Source organism: Pleurodeles waltl, chromosome 7, assembly GCF_031143425.1.
Source record: "Pleurodeles waltl isolate 20211129_DDA chromosome 7, aPleWal1.hap1.20221129, whole genome shotgun sequence".
NCBI classification, from domain to species: Eukaryota; Metazoa; Chordata; class Amphibia; order Caudata; family Salamandridae; genus Pleurodeles; species Pleurodeles waltl.
In genome coordinates this window covers 1,284,699,175-1,284,717,454 of record NC_090446.1, presented here as the reverse complement: position 1 = coordinate 1,284,717,454, position 18,280 = coordinate 1,284,699,175, and the positions used below count along the sequence as shown (strand labels likewise).

Sequence of the window (18,280 nt, the reverse complement as noted above, 5' to 3'; positions counted from 1 at the left end):
TCCTCGCAGCCGGGTTCAACAAAGAAAATCATTATTTTAAAGCATTTGTGTGGGACCTTCACACCTGCTTTTCCGGATTTGAAGTTGAACACCGGCCTCGGTTTAGTAGCATTTCAACAATACCTTTTTGTTAATAAGGGAATAAAAATGATTGTAATGTCAGTCCAAAAACGCACTGGCTGAACCTGACCCTTATTAGGTCGAGCCTAGGTAGCACATTCATGTCTCTTCAAGACATCCTGTAATCACTGTGTGAGATTAGAGCCCACCAATTGCCTTTGTAATTGTTCCTCTGATTGTCCTTTAGTAAGTCTTGCTTGCTACTGGGTAATTGTTCCTCTTTGCACCCCCTTGTGCAATTTTTTTTCTCTCCAATGGCACCGTCAGTGCTTATCCTTTGTGTCTGGGACTATTTTTGTGTCGTTCCACTTCAGTGCTTATCTTTTGTGTCTGGGACTATTTTTTTCTTTCTTTCCTGTTATGGCAGCTTAAAAGCATGTAAGCCCGAGCATCTGTCTTTACAGCGCATCAAGTTTCACTGCTCTCCCCGCCACAGAAGGCCTCCAGCCACTCATCTTACAGAGGGAAGCGTGCGCTGAGGGGTTTATCAGTGTTTAGTGGCACCAATTCCAGCCCTACGCCAAGCAAGACATCCATAATACATAAAAAGGTTGCCCCTCACACACACAGAGCTATGCTGTGCAGCGAGGTCACAGCTTGGCGAGCAGAGGCAGTATCAGGTTTTTGTTTCTATTTTACTTTTGGCTCCGGAACCTTTTTTTTTCTTTTTATTCTGACCAGCTCTTAACATATGCGAACGCTCGCTCCCACTCCTCGGCCTGCACCTGCCTCTTGCTTGTCGGGCTCTTTTCTTCCCTGCAGCCCCCCCCCCCTTCTTTTTTTTAGTGTCTTAGCATTTCCTGTGCAGCCCACAGAGGGGGAAGCTGAGCTTCGCGGAGTCAGAGGGATCAGAGGCAGAGCTGCAGCAGCAGAGGAGCTTCCCTGTTTAGAACTGTATTTAAAAAAACAAGCTCGGGGGTTGATGCATGGGCCAAATGTGGGAGCGAAGGCTGATTCATATATGTTGTAGTACAACATTCATTTGTAGATGGCGCTAACATCAGGAGTCTACAATGCTGCTGGTTTAAACAGCGCTGTAGCTTTAAGAGGCGGTAAATAGCTTCTGGGCTGGGCAAGCCGAAGTCCAGTAGGAATCGTGATCTCTTGCATGGCACGAGATACTTGTGGGATTTGTCTGATTTCACATAAAGCAGCTGCATGCAGAAACATTATGCGTTCTAAGCATGCAGCATTTCCATGTAGTGGGCACATATTTGTGAGCATGCTGTCGACGTGTCTGTGACAATTCCTTGTTCTTGGTTGGAGGCGCAGCAGGCTAGATTTTTCCTGTCTCTGAATCAGCTCTCAGACGCAATCGTTCCCTCTCCCAGAACGCCACCACATGGACCCCCATTAGACACAGAAAAGGGACCCTGAAGTAGCACCGCATGATCGACTGAGGGAAACCAGGAGACAGATATTTCATTAATAGAAATACATTTGAAATAACCTAAGGTAAGAGGTTTTATGCCTGTGCCACATTCATAAGGGATGACACTAAATATATTTATATTCAACCATCATTCCGAGTTTTTCGCTTTCATGGTGGAGATTTCGGTTCCTGAGAACAGCTAAATCTATAGGTGAAGTTGAGATAGAGATGAGGAAATTCAGGGGAATCTGAACCCAGAATTACTGATTACCTATACCCATATAAAACGTGCCTCCCCTTTCCACCAATTGTAATGCACGCCTCTATAATGGAACTGCAACTAATGGCATTTTCGTCCTTGAAGGAGTGCCCTTCTACTCCCCTGCTTTCCTATAGCTGACATTGCCCTCAAGGTCCTTCTGAGATGTTTTCTTCTTTTTTTTTTCCAAGCCTGGGTGTAGAATATTAACATGTCAGTGGACTCCAGTTCGTTATACAAAACAGACTCCCGAATACACACAGCTTAGCTTTACATGCATCGCCCTGCACATCAAGATGTAGGCATAGCAGCAATGCGTGTTCGGCTACTTCATTCTTCAGGGTAAGGAGTAAATACATCTTCTGGTTATCTAATGCAGTTCTGATAGCCTGAGGATAAAGTATTATAGCGCAAGTGACAACCACCTGTCCCCGCATATCTGCACAGCAAGCGTTTTATCGTATGATAGCGAATGGCATCTGTGCCTTTTTTGGGGTCTTTAATAAGAAGAAATAATGGTCTGTGCCATCATGATAATCCTGCATGTCCCATGTTGGTAGCAAAATTTTGATTATGTGATGTTATATTGCAGATGCGGTTCTTTTCCCTATCCACGTTCATTAGAATGTTTGCTTGCATGATGTCATAATGACCGTCCATCTCATGACCACATCTTTTAGAATGTTTGGCGATGTCACAGTGCACCACAGTCCCTCGAGGCTCCTTTGATCTACTGTTTGTGAATCTATGATGTCAGAGTGAACAGTATGTTTGATGGCATGTGTGGCTGTAGATACATATGCTCTGCATACTTCTGCTATCTAGTGTTGGGTTCGGAAGGTTGCATGTTGTTTTTGTTCAAAAAGTCTTTCGAGTCACAAGGCAAAGTGACTCCTCCTCTTGCTGGCAATGCGCATGGTCCTGGACTACATTTAGCGATGGCAGGCATCAAAAGATTTTTTTGGACGCCCTGCCCTCGGCTCCAAAATCTAAGCCAAAGTATCCGCTTCCTACCCGAGGCGAACATCATTGGTTCCGGCGCTGAAACCTTCCACCTCCCATTGGGCACCGTCTCTCTCTGCACTGAAAAGGCTGCCTGCCTCAGCTTCGACAACTTTGGCACCGAAAATGACACCCGCATCGGCACCGAAAAAACATGAGTCCAAAAAATCTTGGGAATCGAAATCACTACCGGAGCCAGTTCTACATAAATTGACACAACAGCTTTAAGGTAAGCAGTCTCCACTTCACATCCAACCACAAACAGGGAGGGTGTTGGTGAAGACTGTTATCTGCACTCAACTGTTATCTCCAAGAGACAACTCATGTTTGAGGAGGCTCGGAAACAATCTACACCTCCAGTCAAACAAAGGAAAAAGGACAAAAGCATAGAAGAGGCTCAGCCTCCCCCCTCTAATATCCTCCACCACACCACCACAACCACATTCTCCATCTCCGCAGCCCTCTCATGGTGACCCCTTTGACATTTCATCACAAGAATCACCTCATTCCCTCCATCTAAAACAAGATACAGGACATGACATGGACTACCTACACACTGATATAGACCCTTGTCAGGATGATGTAGATATTTATAGGGACACAGACATAGAAGCTTATCTAATTAGATTTTCACTACTTGACAACACTAATTCTTTACAAGAACTAGTAGGGAGGGCTGCAGCTTACCATCAGGTATCTGTTCATAATGATCCTTTAGAGGCCGATTCCCTCTTTGAAACGCTAACTGCCTTTCACAAAACCACTCTGTATCTCCCTATGCTTAAGGGAATGTTAAGGCATGTGGACAACATTTTTTAAGACCCGGCTGGGACTCAGGATATTACCCCTTAAAATGGAGAGGAAATATATGGCCTCCCTCTCAGACCCTATATAAATCAGGAGTCAGAATCCAGCTGACTCTTCAGTAGTGACTAACGTTAGGAAGAGAGTTAACTCCCAAGCTGCACCAGGCATGCCACCCCCTGATAAGGGGAGTAAACTAATTGATGCCTCAGGCAACAGCATTGCTGCTCAAGCAGAACATCACTGCCACATTGCCAACAAGCAGGGACTCCTACCAAGGCCCAATAGGGCCCACTGGAAAGGAATGGATCAGTTACTCCAATACCTCCCGGAGGAAAAAAGGAAACGGGGGAAAGAAATTGGTAATGAAGGACAGCTAATTTCTAATAGCTCTATAGGCTGTGCCTTAAATTCGGCTGCTATCGCAGCCAGAGATATCAATACTAATGTCCTCCTATGCCAACATATATGCATTTCTGGCTTCAAAGAAGAGGTGCATCAAACTATTATCAATGTCCCTTTTGATAAGAAACACCTCTTTGGCCCTCAAGTCAACCAGTTCTGAGAGAAAATGAAAAAAGACAACGAAGTAGCAAAATCCATGTGTGCGCTCCAGCTTTCCAGCTCTCACAGTGCTTTTTGTAGGCTGTAATACAAGCCAACCTCTAAACCTTCTTCAGCCGAAACATCTGAAACATACAACATGGGTCAGCAACATACATCCTCACACAGTATTTTATAGAGAGTCCTCTAGAGGAAACAGTTATAGGGGTAGAGGTAAAACAAAAACAACAAGTGATAGACGGAATGCTGAACATTGTCGAACATTCACCCCCAGTCACAGATCTGGGTTTAATCCATGTTTTTTTTGCTGCCCATGCCATTCCAGTTTGGACCCAGCCATATGCAAATCAGTCTTGACCCTGTTCCCCATGGGAACAGTCCAGCCCGAACTGCTAGGCCAGGTCTTCCCTGGACTGGAAACAAGCATCCTGGGACCGGTTTCGGGGTTTCACCCCTCATCAGCCAGGCTAGCTTGAATCCAGTGGCATGGGAAGCACGGGACCCACGTCTGGGCATACCCTTCCCACTTAGGGTGAAAAAAGCAAAAACAACAAGTGATAGACGGAATGCTGAACATTGTCGAACATTCACCCCCAGTCACAGATCTGGGTTTAATCCATCGTTTTTTTGCTGCCCATACCATTGAAGTTTGGACCCAGCCATATGCAAATCAGTCTTGACCCTGTTCCCCATGGGAACAGTCCAGCCCGAACTGCTAGGCCAGGTCTTCCCTGGACTGGAAACAAGCATCCTGGGACCGGTTTCGGGATTTCACCCCTCATCAGCCAGGCTAGCTTGAATCCAGTGGCATGGGAAGCACGGGACCCACGTCTGGGCATACCCTTCCCACTTAGGGTGAATATAGCAAAAACAACAAGTGATAGACGGAATGCTGAACATTGTCGAACATTCACCCCCAGTCACAGATCTGGGTTTAATCCATCGTTTTTTTGCTGCCCATGCCATTCCAGTTTGGACCCAGCCATATGCAAATCAGTCTTGACCCTGTTCCCCATGGGAACAGTCCAGCCCGAACTGCTAGGCCAGGTCTTCCCTGGACTGGAAACAAGCATCCTGGGACCGGTTTCGGGGTTTCACCCCTCATCAGCCAGGCTAGCTTGAATCCAGTGGCATGGGAAGCACGGGACCCACGTCTGGGCATACCCTTCCCACTTAGGGTGAAAAAAGCAAAAACAACAAGTGATAGACGGAATGCTGAACATTGTCGAACATTCACCCCCAGTCACAGATCTGGGTTTAATCCATCGTTTTTTTGCTGCCCATACCATTGAAGTTTGGACCCAGCCATATGCAAATCAGTCTTGACCCTGTTCCCCATGGGAACAGTCCAGCCCGAACTGCTAGGCCAGGTCTTCCCTGGACTGGAAACAAGCATCCTGGGACCGGTTTCGGGGTTTCACCCCTCATCAGCCAGGCTAGCTTGAATCCAGTGGCATGGGAAGCACGGGACCCACGTCTGGGCATACCCTTCCCACTTAGGGTGAATATAGCAAAAACAACAAGTGATAGACGGAATGCTGAACATTGTCGAACATTCACCCCCAGTCACAGATCTGGGTTTAATCCATCGTTTTTTTGCTGCCCATGCCATTCCAGTTTGGACCCAGCCATATGCAAATCAGTCTTGACCCTGTTCCCCATGGGAACAGTCCAGCCCGAACTGCTAGGCCAGGTCTTCCCTGGACTGGAAACAAGCATCCTGGGACCGGTTTCGGGGTTTCACCCCTCATCAGCCAGGCTAGCTTGAATCCAGTGGCATGGGAAGCACGGGACCCACGTCTGGGCATACCCTTCCCACTTAGGGTGAAAAAAGCAAAAACAACAAGTGATAGATGGAATGCTGAACATTGTCGAACATTCACCCCCAGTCACAGATCTGGGTTTAATCCATCGTTTTTTTGCTGCCCATGCCATTGAAGTTTGGACCCAGCCATATGCAAATCAGTCTTGACCCTGTTCCCCATGGGAACAGTCCAGCCCGAACTGCTAGGCCAGATCTTCCCTGGACTGGAAACAAGCATCCTGGGACCGGTTTCGGGGTTTCACCCCTCATCAGCCAGGCTAGCTTGAATCCAGTGGCATGGGAAGCACGGGACCCACGTCTGGGCATACCCTTCCCACTTAGGGTGAAAAAAGCAAAAACAACAAGTGATAGATGGAATGCTGAACATTGTCGAACATTCACCCCCAGTCACAGATCTGGGTTTAATCCATCGTTTTTTTGCTGCCCATGCCATTGAAGTTTGGACCCAGCCATATGCAAATCAGTCTTGACCCTGTTCCCCATGGGAACAGTCCAGCCCGAACTGCTAGGCCAGATCTTCCCTGGACTGGAAACAAGCATCCTGGGACCGGTTTCGGGGTTTCACCCCTCATCAGCCAGGCTAGCTTGAATCCAGTGGCATGGGAAGCACGGGACCCACGTCTGGGCATACCCTTCCCACTTAAGGTGAAAAAATACAAAAACAACAAGTGATAGACGGAATGCTGAACATTGTCGAACATTCACAGTGAGGACCTGGCTTGGCAGTTCGATCTGGACTGTTCCCATGAGGAACAGGGTCAAGACTGATTTGCATATGGCTGGGTCCAAACTGGGGTGGCATGGTGAGCAAAAGAACGATGGATTAAACCCAGATCTATGACTGGGGGTGAGTGTTTGACAATGTTCAGCATTCCGTCCATCACTTGTTGTTTTTGCTTTGTCGCTCTAAGTGGGAAGGGTATGCCCAGACGTGGGTCCCGTGCTTCCCATGCCACTGGATTCAAGCTAGCCTGGCTGATGAGGGGTGAAACCCCGAAATCGGTCCCAGGATGCTTGTTTCCGGTCCAGTGAGGACTTGGCTTGGCAGTTCGGTCTGGACTGGTCCCATGAGGAACAGGGTCAAGACTGATTTGCATATGGCTGGGTCCAAACTGGGGTGGCATGGTGAGCAAAAGAACGATGGATTAAACCCAGATCTATGACTGGGGGTGAGTGTTTGACAATGTTCAGCATTCCGTCCATCACTTGTTGTTTTTGCTTTGTCGCCCTAAGTGGGAAGGGTATGCCCAGACGTGGGTCCCGTGCTTCCCATGCCACTAGATTCAAGCTAACCTGGCTGATGAGGGGTGAAACCCCGAAACCGGTCCCAGGATGCTTGTTTCCGGTCCAGTGAGGACCTGGCTTGGCAGTTCGGTCTGGACTGTTCCCATGAGGAACAGGGTCAAGACTGATTTGCATATGGCTGGGTCCAAACTGGGGTGGCATGGTGAGCAAAAGAACGATGGATTAAACCCAGATCTATGACTGGGGGTGAGTGTTTGACAATGTTCAGCATTCCGTCCATCACTTGTTGTTTTTGCTTAGCCTGGCTGATGAGGGGTGAAACCCCGAAACCGGTCCCAGGATGCTTGTTTCCGGTCCAGTGAGGACCTGGCTTGGGTGTTCGGTCTGGACTGTTCCCATGAGGAACAGGGTCAAGACTGATTTGCATATGGCTGGGTCCAAACTGGGGTGGCATGGTGAGCAAAAGAACGATGGATTAAACCCAGATCTATGACTGGGGGTGAGTGTTTGACAATGTTCAGCATTCCGTCCATCACTTGTTGTTTTTGCTGTAGAGGTAAAACAACCTCCCCTCGAGCTTCTACCACTGTCTCAAAACAGTGACTTAATCCGGCTTCCCTCCGAACATTAGACCCCTATAGTAGGGCACCTTCAGTTCTTTTTCAAAACTGGCCACACATCACTACAGATCAATGAGTGCTGGATATTATTCAACATGGTTATTGTCAGGAGCTTTGTTCCACACCTCCAAGTATCCCACCTTGTACTCGAAAACTCTCACAGGATCACATCACGGTCCTCAAACAGGAAGTTCAATCTCTGCTTGCAAAGGGAGCAATATAACTAGTTCCTATTCAGCATCAAGGAACAGGACTGCATTCCCCTTACTTCTCATCCCCATAAAAAAAGGTGGCTCATTTCAACCCATTCTGGATCTAGACCCCTAAACCGTTACATCATATCAGAACATTTTCACATGGTCACACTCCAAGATGTTACCCTTGCTACAGCAGGGTGTCTTCCTATCTGCACTAGATCTAAAAGATGCCTAATTCCATAGTCCCATTACCCAGCTCATTGCAAATATCTCAGATTTGTCATACAAGGGCAGCACTATCAATTCACAGGGATCCCATTAGGGATCATCACAGCACCAAGGGTGTTAACAAAATGTGTATTGGTGGTGTCAGCTCACCTTCACAGACTGGAGGTTCATGTGTACCCTTACCTAGAGGACCGGCTTATCAAAGCCAGCTCAATGTCTCAGCCATATTCAGACCACAACAGACTTGCTTCATCAGTTGGGGTTCATAATCAACCTTCAGAAATCACATTTCACACTACTTCAAATACAGCCTTACATTTTAGTCATAATCAATACAAAGCTAGGCACAGCTTACCCAAATGCACAAGAGTGCAGAACTTTCAAGCACAACTTCTTCACTTTTGCCGCAATATATGGGTCACAGTGAAATTAATCATGAAACATCTGGGAATGATGGCCTCTTGCATTACAATAGTGCCACATCTACGTCTTAACATGCGCCTGTTGCAGGACTATCTATTGCGCCAATGGTCTCAGATACAGGGTCACTTACAGGATCTGGTGTTGGTAGACAACCGCACCTCTTGCTCTTTGCAATGGTGGAACAAAACCAACCTTTCGGAAGGGCAGCCATTTCTGGACCCTGTTCCACAAGCCATTCTAACAACAGACACTTGACAAACAGGATGGGGTGCTCATCTTCAAGACTTTACAATACAGGATCTTTGAGATCACACACACAGAGTTCTGCACATCAGCTATGTGGAGCTGTAAGCTTTCATCTAACACTCAAAGCTTTTGTTATGCATGTTATCAACAACGTAGTCCTCATTCGCATGGACAACATGACAACCATGTCCTAATTGCAAAAGCAGAGGCGGGGCACCTTCATTACGGTTGTCTCGTCTTCCACAGACACTTTGGCGTTGGACGATTCAACACAACATTTACCTATTAGCGGAACACTTACTGGGATCATACAACAATTTTTCCGACCTCAGCAGAATGAGGTAACAAGTCCACGAGTGGGAACTCCACCCCAAAGTCCTTCAACCATACTTTCAAAAGTGGGGAATCCAGATTTAGATCTATTCGCAACAAAGGAAAATGCAAAATGCCCAAACTTCGCCTCCAGGTTTCCACGCAATGCTTTATGGATGAACTGGTTAGGAATATTTGCCTGCACTTTTCCACCTCTCCCTCTCGTCCGTATCTGGTTCAGAAACTAGGGCAAACTTCTCACACTAATTTTAGTGGCACCCACATGGGAAAGACAACCATGGTTCACCACTCTACTGGACCTATCCGTAGCGCCTCACGAGAAGCTTCCTCTCAACCCAGACCTTCTCACCCAGAACCAGGGGCCAGATCAGGCACCCAAATCCCAAGGAGATGAATCTTACTATTTGGCTCCTGAAGTCATAGAATTTGGGTGTTTAAACCTACCTTTACGAATGTATGGACATTCTTACAGAAGCACGCAGACCAACCACTATAGCTTGTTATGCAGCAACGTGGAGACAATTTGTTCACTATTGCATTTCTAAAAATTGGGACCCTTTACAAGTTTCAGTACTAAATATTATTTTGTGTTTCCTGCATTTTCAAAGAGCAAACTCTGCATATACTTCTAAAAGGTTACATTTAGAAGGCATTGCTGCTTCTCTCCAGAACAGACAATGTCTTCTCTTTTCGAAATCCCTGTCATAAAGCCTTTTTTTGTAAGGGCTTAACATGGTGATACCACCAAGATTGCCACCAGTACCTTCATGGAACCTTAATGTGGTACTCACTCGACTTATGTGACCACCATTTGAACCAAAACACTCATATCCTTTGCAACTTCTTTTGTGAAAGGCGTCCTTTTTAGTTGCAATCACTTCCCTAAGACGTGTAAGCAAGCTGCATGCATTAGCCATGCAAGAACTCTTTTTCCAGATACATAAAAACAAAGTGGTTCTTCGTACCAACCCAACATTTCTACCAAAAGTAGTATCTCAATTTCAACTCAACCAAACTATTGAATTGCCATTTTTTTCTCCCCACAACCTGATTTGGTTGCTGAAAGAGCAACGTTGTGTGAAAAGATCGCTTATGTTCTATATTGATAGAACTAAAACATTTACAAGCATGTGATAAGTACTTTTGTAACAGCCACGAGGACACTTGCAACAACTAAATTTCAGGTTTAATGCTGATAGCACAAGAATGGTATTTTCTTCCATAGGGAGAAAGTGGTTACTTTTTTAGGCTCTGTATTTTGGGGAAGCTATTTTGGCTGGTGCTGCAGTTTGGTCTTTTCACGTCAACTGTTTATCAAGTCATATCCTAAGAAATTATATCCTTTTAATATCACGTTGGAGCAAAGCAGGTGTAGGATATATTGGCTTCCTGATCTTAATCTTGGGGAGTAGGGTTTGCTGTTTATGGGAAAAATGAAACAGTGGCCTGTTTTCTAGGAAGGCACATAATTATCCACTGTTTTAGTGATACCTTCACTGACGATTGTAGTTGCAATCTTTGTTGAAACTGAGGTAGTGATTGGTTTTTGTGAGATGTCGATATTGCCTACTGCTTACTATTGGTTTGATTAGTTTTGCAATTGCTGGCACATCACTGATTATTCTTTGATTTGACAACAAATGTACATCTTAAAATTGTGTCTTTACTGGACGAAATTAGCCCTCCCCTATTGAAGTCAGTCTAGGCGAGGGCTAAAACACCCAGAGCGAAAAGAACCAGGTTAATTGCTTCAGTATGCAGGTTCCAGGTACGGGCTACGTCTACCTTGGATTTGGTGGGATTTAATATCAATAGCTTTCTGACACCTTCTAATATGTGCTACAGGGAAAACAAAACTTTTCCACAGATGTATCTTTTGTGACAAACAAAGGCATAGCAAAAAACTGTTGCATATTTGGACATTCATCTTGTTGAGATGTGGTTATTTTATCATCCAAGAAATATGACCAGTGTTGGCATAGTGCCAGTGGACGAGCAAGCAAAGTCTTGTCCAAAATGGGAGAAATATGGAGTGTTTTATGTGAGATACACCATTAGTGAACAAGTAACTTGTTCATTTTTCCTGCTTAGTTTGTTAAATGCCACATGGTAGGCACTCACACTCGACAATTTATAAAATAGGGTGCAAGTAGTTAGATTAGTTCACTCTTGCTTAGCCCCGTCTTTGAGAAGGCTGACAGAACAAAGAAGAGTGGAGATTCCTTCAGGTCCTGGTACCTCATGTGAGCAGCACTAATGTAATTCCTGACGCACTTCATTTGCTTTTCTCTCTAGAGTATGGACGTGTCTACTGAGCTAGAGAAATCGAGTCCAAGCCTTTCGCCAGACGTGCTCATTCCATGCAAGACCAGCCGGCACGAGGTACGTTAATTTAAAAGCAATCGCGTGTGTGTGTGTGTGTGTAGAAAATGACACGTTATTAGGATGACCGTTTGTGACATAAAAGAAGAAAAAGCTTTTCTATTACACCACAATAGCCATGGTAATACTCATCTCATTAAAGACACACATAAGAAGGCGTATGCAAGGTGGAATGGGTCCGGATGCCATACATTATTCCTGTTTGTTTGCAGAAAAGCTACATGTAGTTAAATAAATAATATATTTGAGACCTCTATGGCTTTCCACCTCTACTCATTGCACGTATATCATTCTGATTTCACACCTTGCTCCCAGCACCACCCTCTATAGCGCGCCCAAGGCTGTATATTGTCCTCAGTCATTCTCTTTAATTCTAATATGTTCCAGAAATCATGCCACTCAGAATTTTTCCCAGTTGGTGAGTGAACTTTAGACAGAACAAGTCAGAAACGAGAGAGATAGTCCCTGCTCGCTGGTGCTGGGTCCATCATGAGAGTAGCTTCGAAAGTAAAATAATCCGATTGTAACATTATTGTAATTACTCATCCTTAAAAATAACCAGTGTAATATGACTCATCTAGGAAGCAGATTAGTGTAAAGCAGCAAAAAGCAATGTTGACAGTCTTCTTCCTACTAATTTTTTAACACCTTAGCTCATCAAAGTGGATGTATGCTTTTCCTTCATTATTTACAAAACGAAAGCAGCATTAAATCAGAAAGCTAGGTAACATTTATTTTTCTATTAGTGTGATAATACCTTAATATAATTGTGCAGGTCTGATTTTGCATTATATTTATAATTATATCCCCCTTACCGTCTTTAACCTTGTGCATTCTCAGCTTGGCTGTACTGCTCTCTTTAAACCTATACCGTCTCATGATTTCATAGCATCTTCTTCAGGCTTGTCAATACTGTAAACTTTTTATCCATTTTTCACCTGCCTGTAGTAAATCATTGTCTGCTTCATCACCATGAGTCCAAATCTAGAAATATATTCCTCACTTTTCACCTTTTCTTTTCAAATAGCCTTTAAAAAGTTTAATGCACATGCTTCTTAAGTTGTTTAAGAAACGCACTACACTGTTTAGATGTGCTGTTCTGCATACTGTTAAAGATCCATGTTTGTATTTCTTCAGGATATGGGATAGTCCTGGCTTTTACCAAAAATGGCTACACATCCCTTCTCATTACATGAGGTAGTCCATCAAAGTTGAATGGACCTTAATGCCTTGAATTATTTGATGCGTGCTTCCTTAGGTCTTCAGCTTCAGGGTGTGCAGAGGAAAACTATGGGATATTCCTAGATCACTTCTGGCATCTCACGGGCTTCCACTCTAAGGGGGTTTATTTAGTCTTTAAACTTCTAGTGGTTCCTTTTGTTTCCTGAGACATCCCATTACCTTTATTCGTAGATTGTAGGACAGATGCCTAGGCTTTTAATAAACACATGGAGATCTCAGTTATTGGATGAAGTGGTCCTTTTTAGGGGCAAGCGCAAAACGCTCCGTCCACTGCTGTAATCTCTTTGGGCTTCTAACCACGCCCATGTCACGTCAGTCACTTTCATTGGTTCGTGGGGTTGCCTTTTAAAATCCACTTGCTTTCATTAGTGAAAGGCATGCATACGTCATACCTTTTCCGGTGTTTAGCTCTCCTCGAGCGCACCGACCAACTACTGAAAACATATGAGGCTCGATGTTTTCTGTTTGGTTTCTGGACCACTTTTTCTCTTTATTTCGCAGCGCAGTAGTCAAGCATTTTGCGTGACATCGATCCTGTTACACAGTTAATTGCACTTTTGCCGGTTCCATAGATAATTGCACTTTTGCCGGTTCCATGGATAATTACACTTTTGTCAATAGGTTTCACTGCGAGCAAACTTTTATTTCCCTTTGTGTGTTTGCTGATGGCGGCCGTCGACTTGCTTATGTGAAATTTTTACTTTTCAGTTTATATGGCAAGAAAAGTCTGATTAGTTATGTGAAACTGTTTTACTTTTCATTTTCAATTTATGTGGCAAGAAAAGTCCGATTAGGAGTTTACAATGCTAATAGCTCCAACTCAAGCAAACGTGACACCCATTGCATTGCAAATGCTTGTTATCTTTTTGTGTTTCAGACAATTTTAATGTCCAGGTTGGGGCTTTCATAATATATGTTTTTATTCACATAAATGTTTTATTGCCAGATCTCGGAGGTACCTGCTTCAGCAACAATGATCTTGATATGCAAATGATAAAGTCAAAGTTAGCACAACCCTTGCACGTGTCCAGTTACTAATGCAGTGTCCTACGTACTCTTTTTTATGACATCTTTTTGGTGGTGGCATCCTTTTAACAAAAATAAGTCTCATTCTCTGCTGGTGTTACTTGAGAATGTTTTTTCTGATATTTTTGACTATCTTATGAGCAATCTAATTCCATTTAGAGTTTTAGGTTTTCTTTCCTGTCTGTTGCCCGCTTCCCAGTGCTTTGAAACTATTTTCTGAGAGGTTGTTTGTCAAAGACTACAACTATAGACTATTTAATTCTTAAACACTATACTGGAGTTTTTTTTCCAGTAGACTTGTCATTCATGTATCTTAGTCGCTACAACTATTTAAACAAGTATATATTGTTAAATTTGTAGGCCCTTGTATGTTCATAATACTGGAGTCATGATAATTGAAGCAAAATGGTAATTTCGTATATTTAATTCCACACCATGTGTAAACTTGGACTTCAACATCTAATTCGGATTAAGAGATCATGCTGCCTTTGTTTCCATACATTGTAACTCTTACAAAGCCATATCCCTTTCGCTGTTTGTGGGATTCTAAACTGCACTGATGAGTTTGTAAAATTAGCTTCGTGCCTGTTGCTTCTGGCTTGTCCAGATTGGGAGACGATTTAATTAACTGATCACAGGAAGCGAAACAACTACATAAAAATACAGTCAATGCATTAAATCCACTGCCATGTTATAAATATCAGCATGAGAAAGTATCTGTATTTTATCTAATTTCTTGCAGTGTTTTTCAAGGTAAGCTGGTCAACTGATTATAAAACACTTTTTTTCTGCATTTAATAGCAGTCAGACCTGCAGAAGGGTTTATTTTCTTTTAGCACTCATATCCTTAAATGTGTGAGCTAAATGTTTTTCATGCGAGGTAAGTTTTCCTTATAGTAGATAGCTAGTTCATGCTCACATCTGTTGAACTTCAGACTTCATCATTATTAATAGTTTCTTGGAGTTATTTTCTCAGGTGAACGTGAATTTAGTTTTTATCAAGCTTTCATTCTCTCATTGTGTACTGTTTAAAAAAAAAAAACTGCCAGAGTTTCATTTTTTTATTTTCATCCTTTGTGTCAAAAGTAATCTCGCATCTCTCTGAACGGATAAAGTGAAGATTGGAAGTTGTACGTGTAGTTTTAGCATTTTCTGTGGCGGTGTGGTATTCATACATTTAGCGAATTGTAGCACTTTGTGAACCCCTAAAATATAATAGGCTACAGAATCAGCTCAGAAGTGTTTAACTTTCTGAATGTTTGCACACTGTCGGGGTCCTATTGCCACACGAGTGCACTTTTCTTTTTAGCTCCCACTCCCTGTGACTTTCTTATTGACTTTAGGAAGGGATCAGCTAGTTATTCAGTGTTGATGAATGTTAACGAAGATCACTTGCCGAAACAAAAATATTACTTTTCTGTAACTCTAGTTTTCTGTAAAGGATATCTTCAGTAAATTCATATTTTAAATCAAAAACGTACCTGCCCTAGTGAATGTTGAGGAATAGGAGCAGGAGTTTGGTCACAAGGCCTTATGTTTTTTATTTTATCAGACTGTCAACATGATCCATGGGACTGCCGCTGTGCGACATGCTGGAATTTTGGTGTTCCAGCGGCAGACTTTAAGTGCCACCACAGTTTTCTCTCACTGCTAGGCTGTATATCTGCGGCAATACTTTTTATTTTCCTAGATTTGTAAAAAGCTAAAGGATAAAATTGTTCCGAGCAGCACATCTGATTTATTTTTTAGTAACCCAATTTGAAGTTTGTATTTGGTTTTTGGTGATTTTTCAACTTATTTCGTTTTTAAAGGTTCACAAAATGAGGAACAAATGTTGCCTTCTAGTAGTCATTTCATTATCTTGTGTTGGATGTTTTATCTCTGTTTTGAAAAGCGTCCCTTAATCCCACGCCTGGGTGGGGTCGTTATGTTTTCATGAATTTGATGAAGATATCCTTAGCAGAGCAATAGTAACGTTTTCTTCTTCGTCCTTGGTCTTATTCTCACCTGTTCAGGGGCAAGAATGCAGCCATGATGAAGAGCTTCCTGACACCGGGGCTGGTAACTTCGGCAACGCCACTTCCCCGGGAACTCTAGCTGCTGCTGCGACGCCGGAAACTCTACGCCAGGTAAACGCCTGCGCGTGCGCCTCCTTTATTAGCACAGAGGCAGCGTGGCTAAAGCAGCCTTCTCACGCTTTACAGCACCACTGCTGCCCTGCGCAGGGAAACTGCAACAACCCCCGCTTCTAAGAAAGCACATATTTAGCCAATGCTTGGCACATACCTGTGGCACATATCTCTGTTAACGCAAAGGAAATCTGTCATACTATTTTAGAAGATGGTTTGTTTCTAATGTCTGTCAGGCTAATCTACTAAAACTGCATATTCAGCGTTGGCCTGTAACTCTCTCGAATGCAGGGGCTGGCTTCAGACAATGGAAATAAAACGTATCATACGTGCTTTGATCTTAAAAAGCTCAGCGAAGTGGTAAGAGAGCCCATGCCCACGTCTTATCTTTACCTTAACCTTTTGAGATCTATCAAGCATTCCCCTCGCCTATACTGCTGTTTTACATAAATGATTTAAAACAATTTTATTTCATGCATGCCGTTATTTTTACATTGATCGCCTGCGCTGTAATGTTGGCGTCAACCAACTAGGATGTTCATGCAGATTGCTAGGATGTTCATGCAGATTGCTTCTTCTACCTATTTAGAGTCATCACTAATAACTTCCAGCCTCATGCATTCTTTCTTTTAGCTGTCAGCCCTCTTTGTTTCTTATTAGTAAGTGATTCAATTTTGCCGAAGGGCAGTCAGCCTATGTGCTTTCCAAAATGATGCTGTTGGGAGCAACCCCGAAGGATTTCACAATTATTATTAATTCATTCTTATTGGTTACCGTACTGATGCTATGCATTTGTGAATCCTGAATATAATGCTTCTACAAAACATCCATATTAAAATAAAGACTTCCAGTTGATAAAGAGAGTAGGAACGCCATACTTCTAAACCCATTTCATAAGAGCTTTTTTTACTTCACCAAACCCCTTCATGTTCGCGGACTTAAGTGGGGAACTGAGCTTTGGTACCTCTGCTGAGGCTTCTCACTCCCGCGTATCACTTAAGCCAAATGAAGAAAGGCCTGCGCATCTCGGATCACTCAGTTCTTTTCTCTCTCTCAGTTAATGTAATTATTAAATGACATACACAATCCTACATGGATCATTAGTGGATTACACCCTGCATGGAACCTGTGTCACTTTCCTATCGTGGTATCATTCGGGAATAGAGTCAGTCTTGTACTTAGTGTTGAGACTTTTACTTACAATATAAAAATACGGCACATACTTATAATATAGGTAAATATATTATATTTATGAACTTTATTATGCTTATAAATATAAAAATAAGTCATAGGTCTCTGCTCATTACTCTCTTTGGAATTAGGGGCCAGATGTAACAAATGGTTTTACCCATTCTGTGTCTGTGGGAAAATGTGTTTGTACATATGGCCCTAAATCCCTATACAATTTGCACCTTTGCTGTTCCTTTTTCCACAGATTAAGTTTCAAGTATTTATATGTGGCTGTAAATACACATGCTTTGCATACTTGTTTATTATAGTGTTGAGTTTGGACATTACAACATCTTTTTATTCAAAGAAATTTGGAGTCACTGAATGTTCTACAACTCCTTGTTGTGCGCGTGGGCACCAACTATACCCTACGCATTTTTTCCACGCTATACGGTCTGGACGTGTTTTGCAACAGCTCCGAGGCTAATGCATGCTTCATTGCTTTCTCAGGCCTAAATGTTCTACTCCTCGACGCCAGCGATCAGCAAATAATCACTGTGCGTGGTCCTTCCGACAGGTACACTGCTTTTCTTCAAACAAATGTGACCAATTGCCTTAACGTCCAGGTAAACGACACCCGGTCTCTGAATCTGTCAAGTGCTCTTTTATCTCCTGGGAACTCATTTCAGAGTATGCAGACAGGAAAGGAGTAATTTAGCGTACATACACCCTGTGAATTTTGACCACAGTGCAACACCAAATATCCTTAGGCACACTGCCATGGCATTTGCAAACTCTGCCTCTTCCCTGACCCTAACAAGTTGTCCTATGACTTCTGTCTCTCCTTACGCTGCAAAAAGACTGAGGTACAGAAGACAAAGGCCTTCAGCACACCTGAAGATGCAGCAATATTCTCCCCCTAGACGTATGACATTTTCTCTCTAAAAGCACCTTCAATCCCATTCGATGAATATGGTTGACCAGACTGTGTGTGGTAGCTTCCAGTGGTGAAGGCAGATACGTTTAAATAAGTTTATTTCCAAAGACATAGCAAGCCAACCATCAGCGCACACAGGCTGCACAACGTTTTTGA

At 43.3% G+C, this 18,280-nt stretch overlaps 1 protein-coding gene across 1 annotated transcript in view; it reads left to right on the top strand.

The window, feature by feature from the left end:
- Window positions 1-18,280, top strand: part of LOC138246182 (uncharacterized) — a 448,661-nt gene that overhangs the window by 393,701 nt on the left and 36,680 nt on the right. The window contains exons 21-22 of the mRNA XM_069200506.1: window positions 11,534-11,620; window positions 15,904-16,017. Coding sequence (XP_069056607.1) covers window positions 11,534-11,620; window positions 15,904-16,017 — 201 coding nt within the window. The remainder of the gene's footprint in view (window positions 1-11,533; window positions 11,621-15,903; window positions 16,018-18,280) is intronic.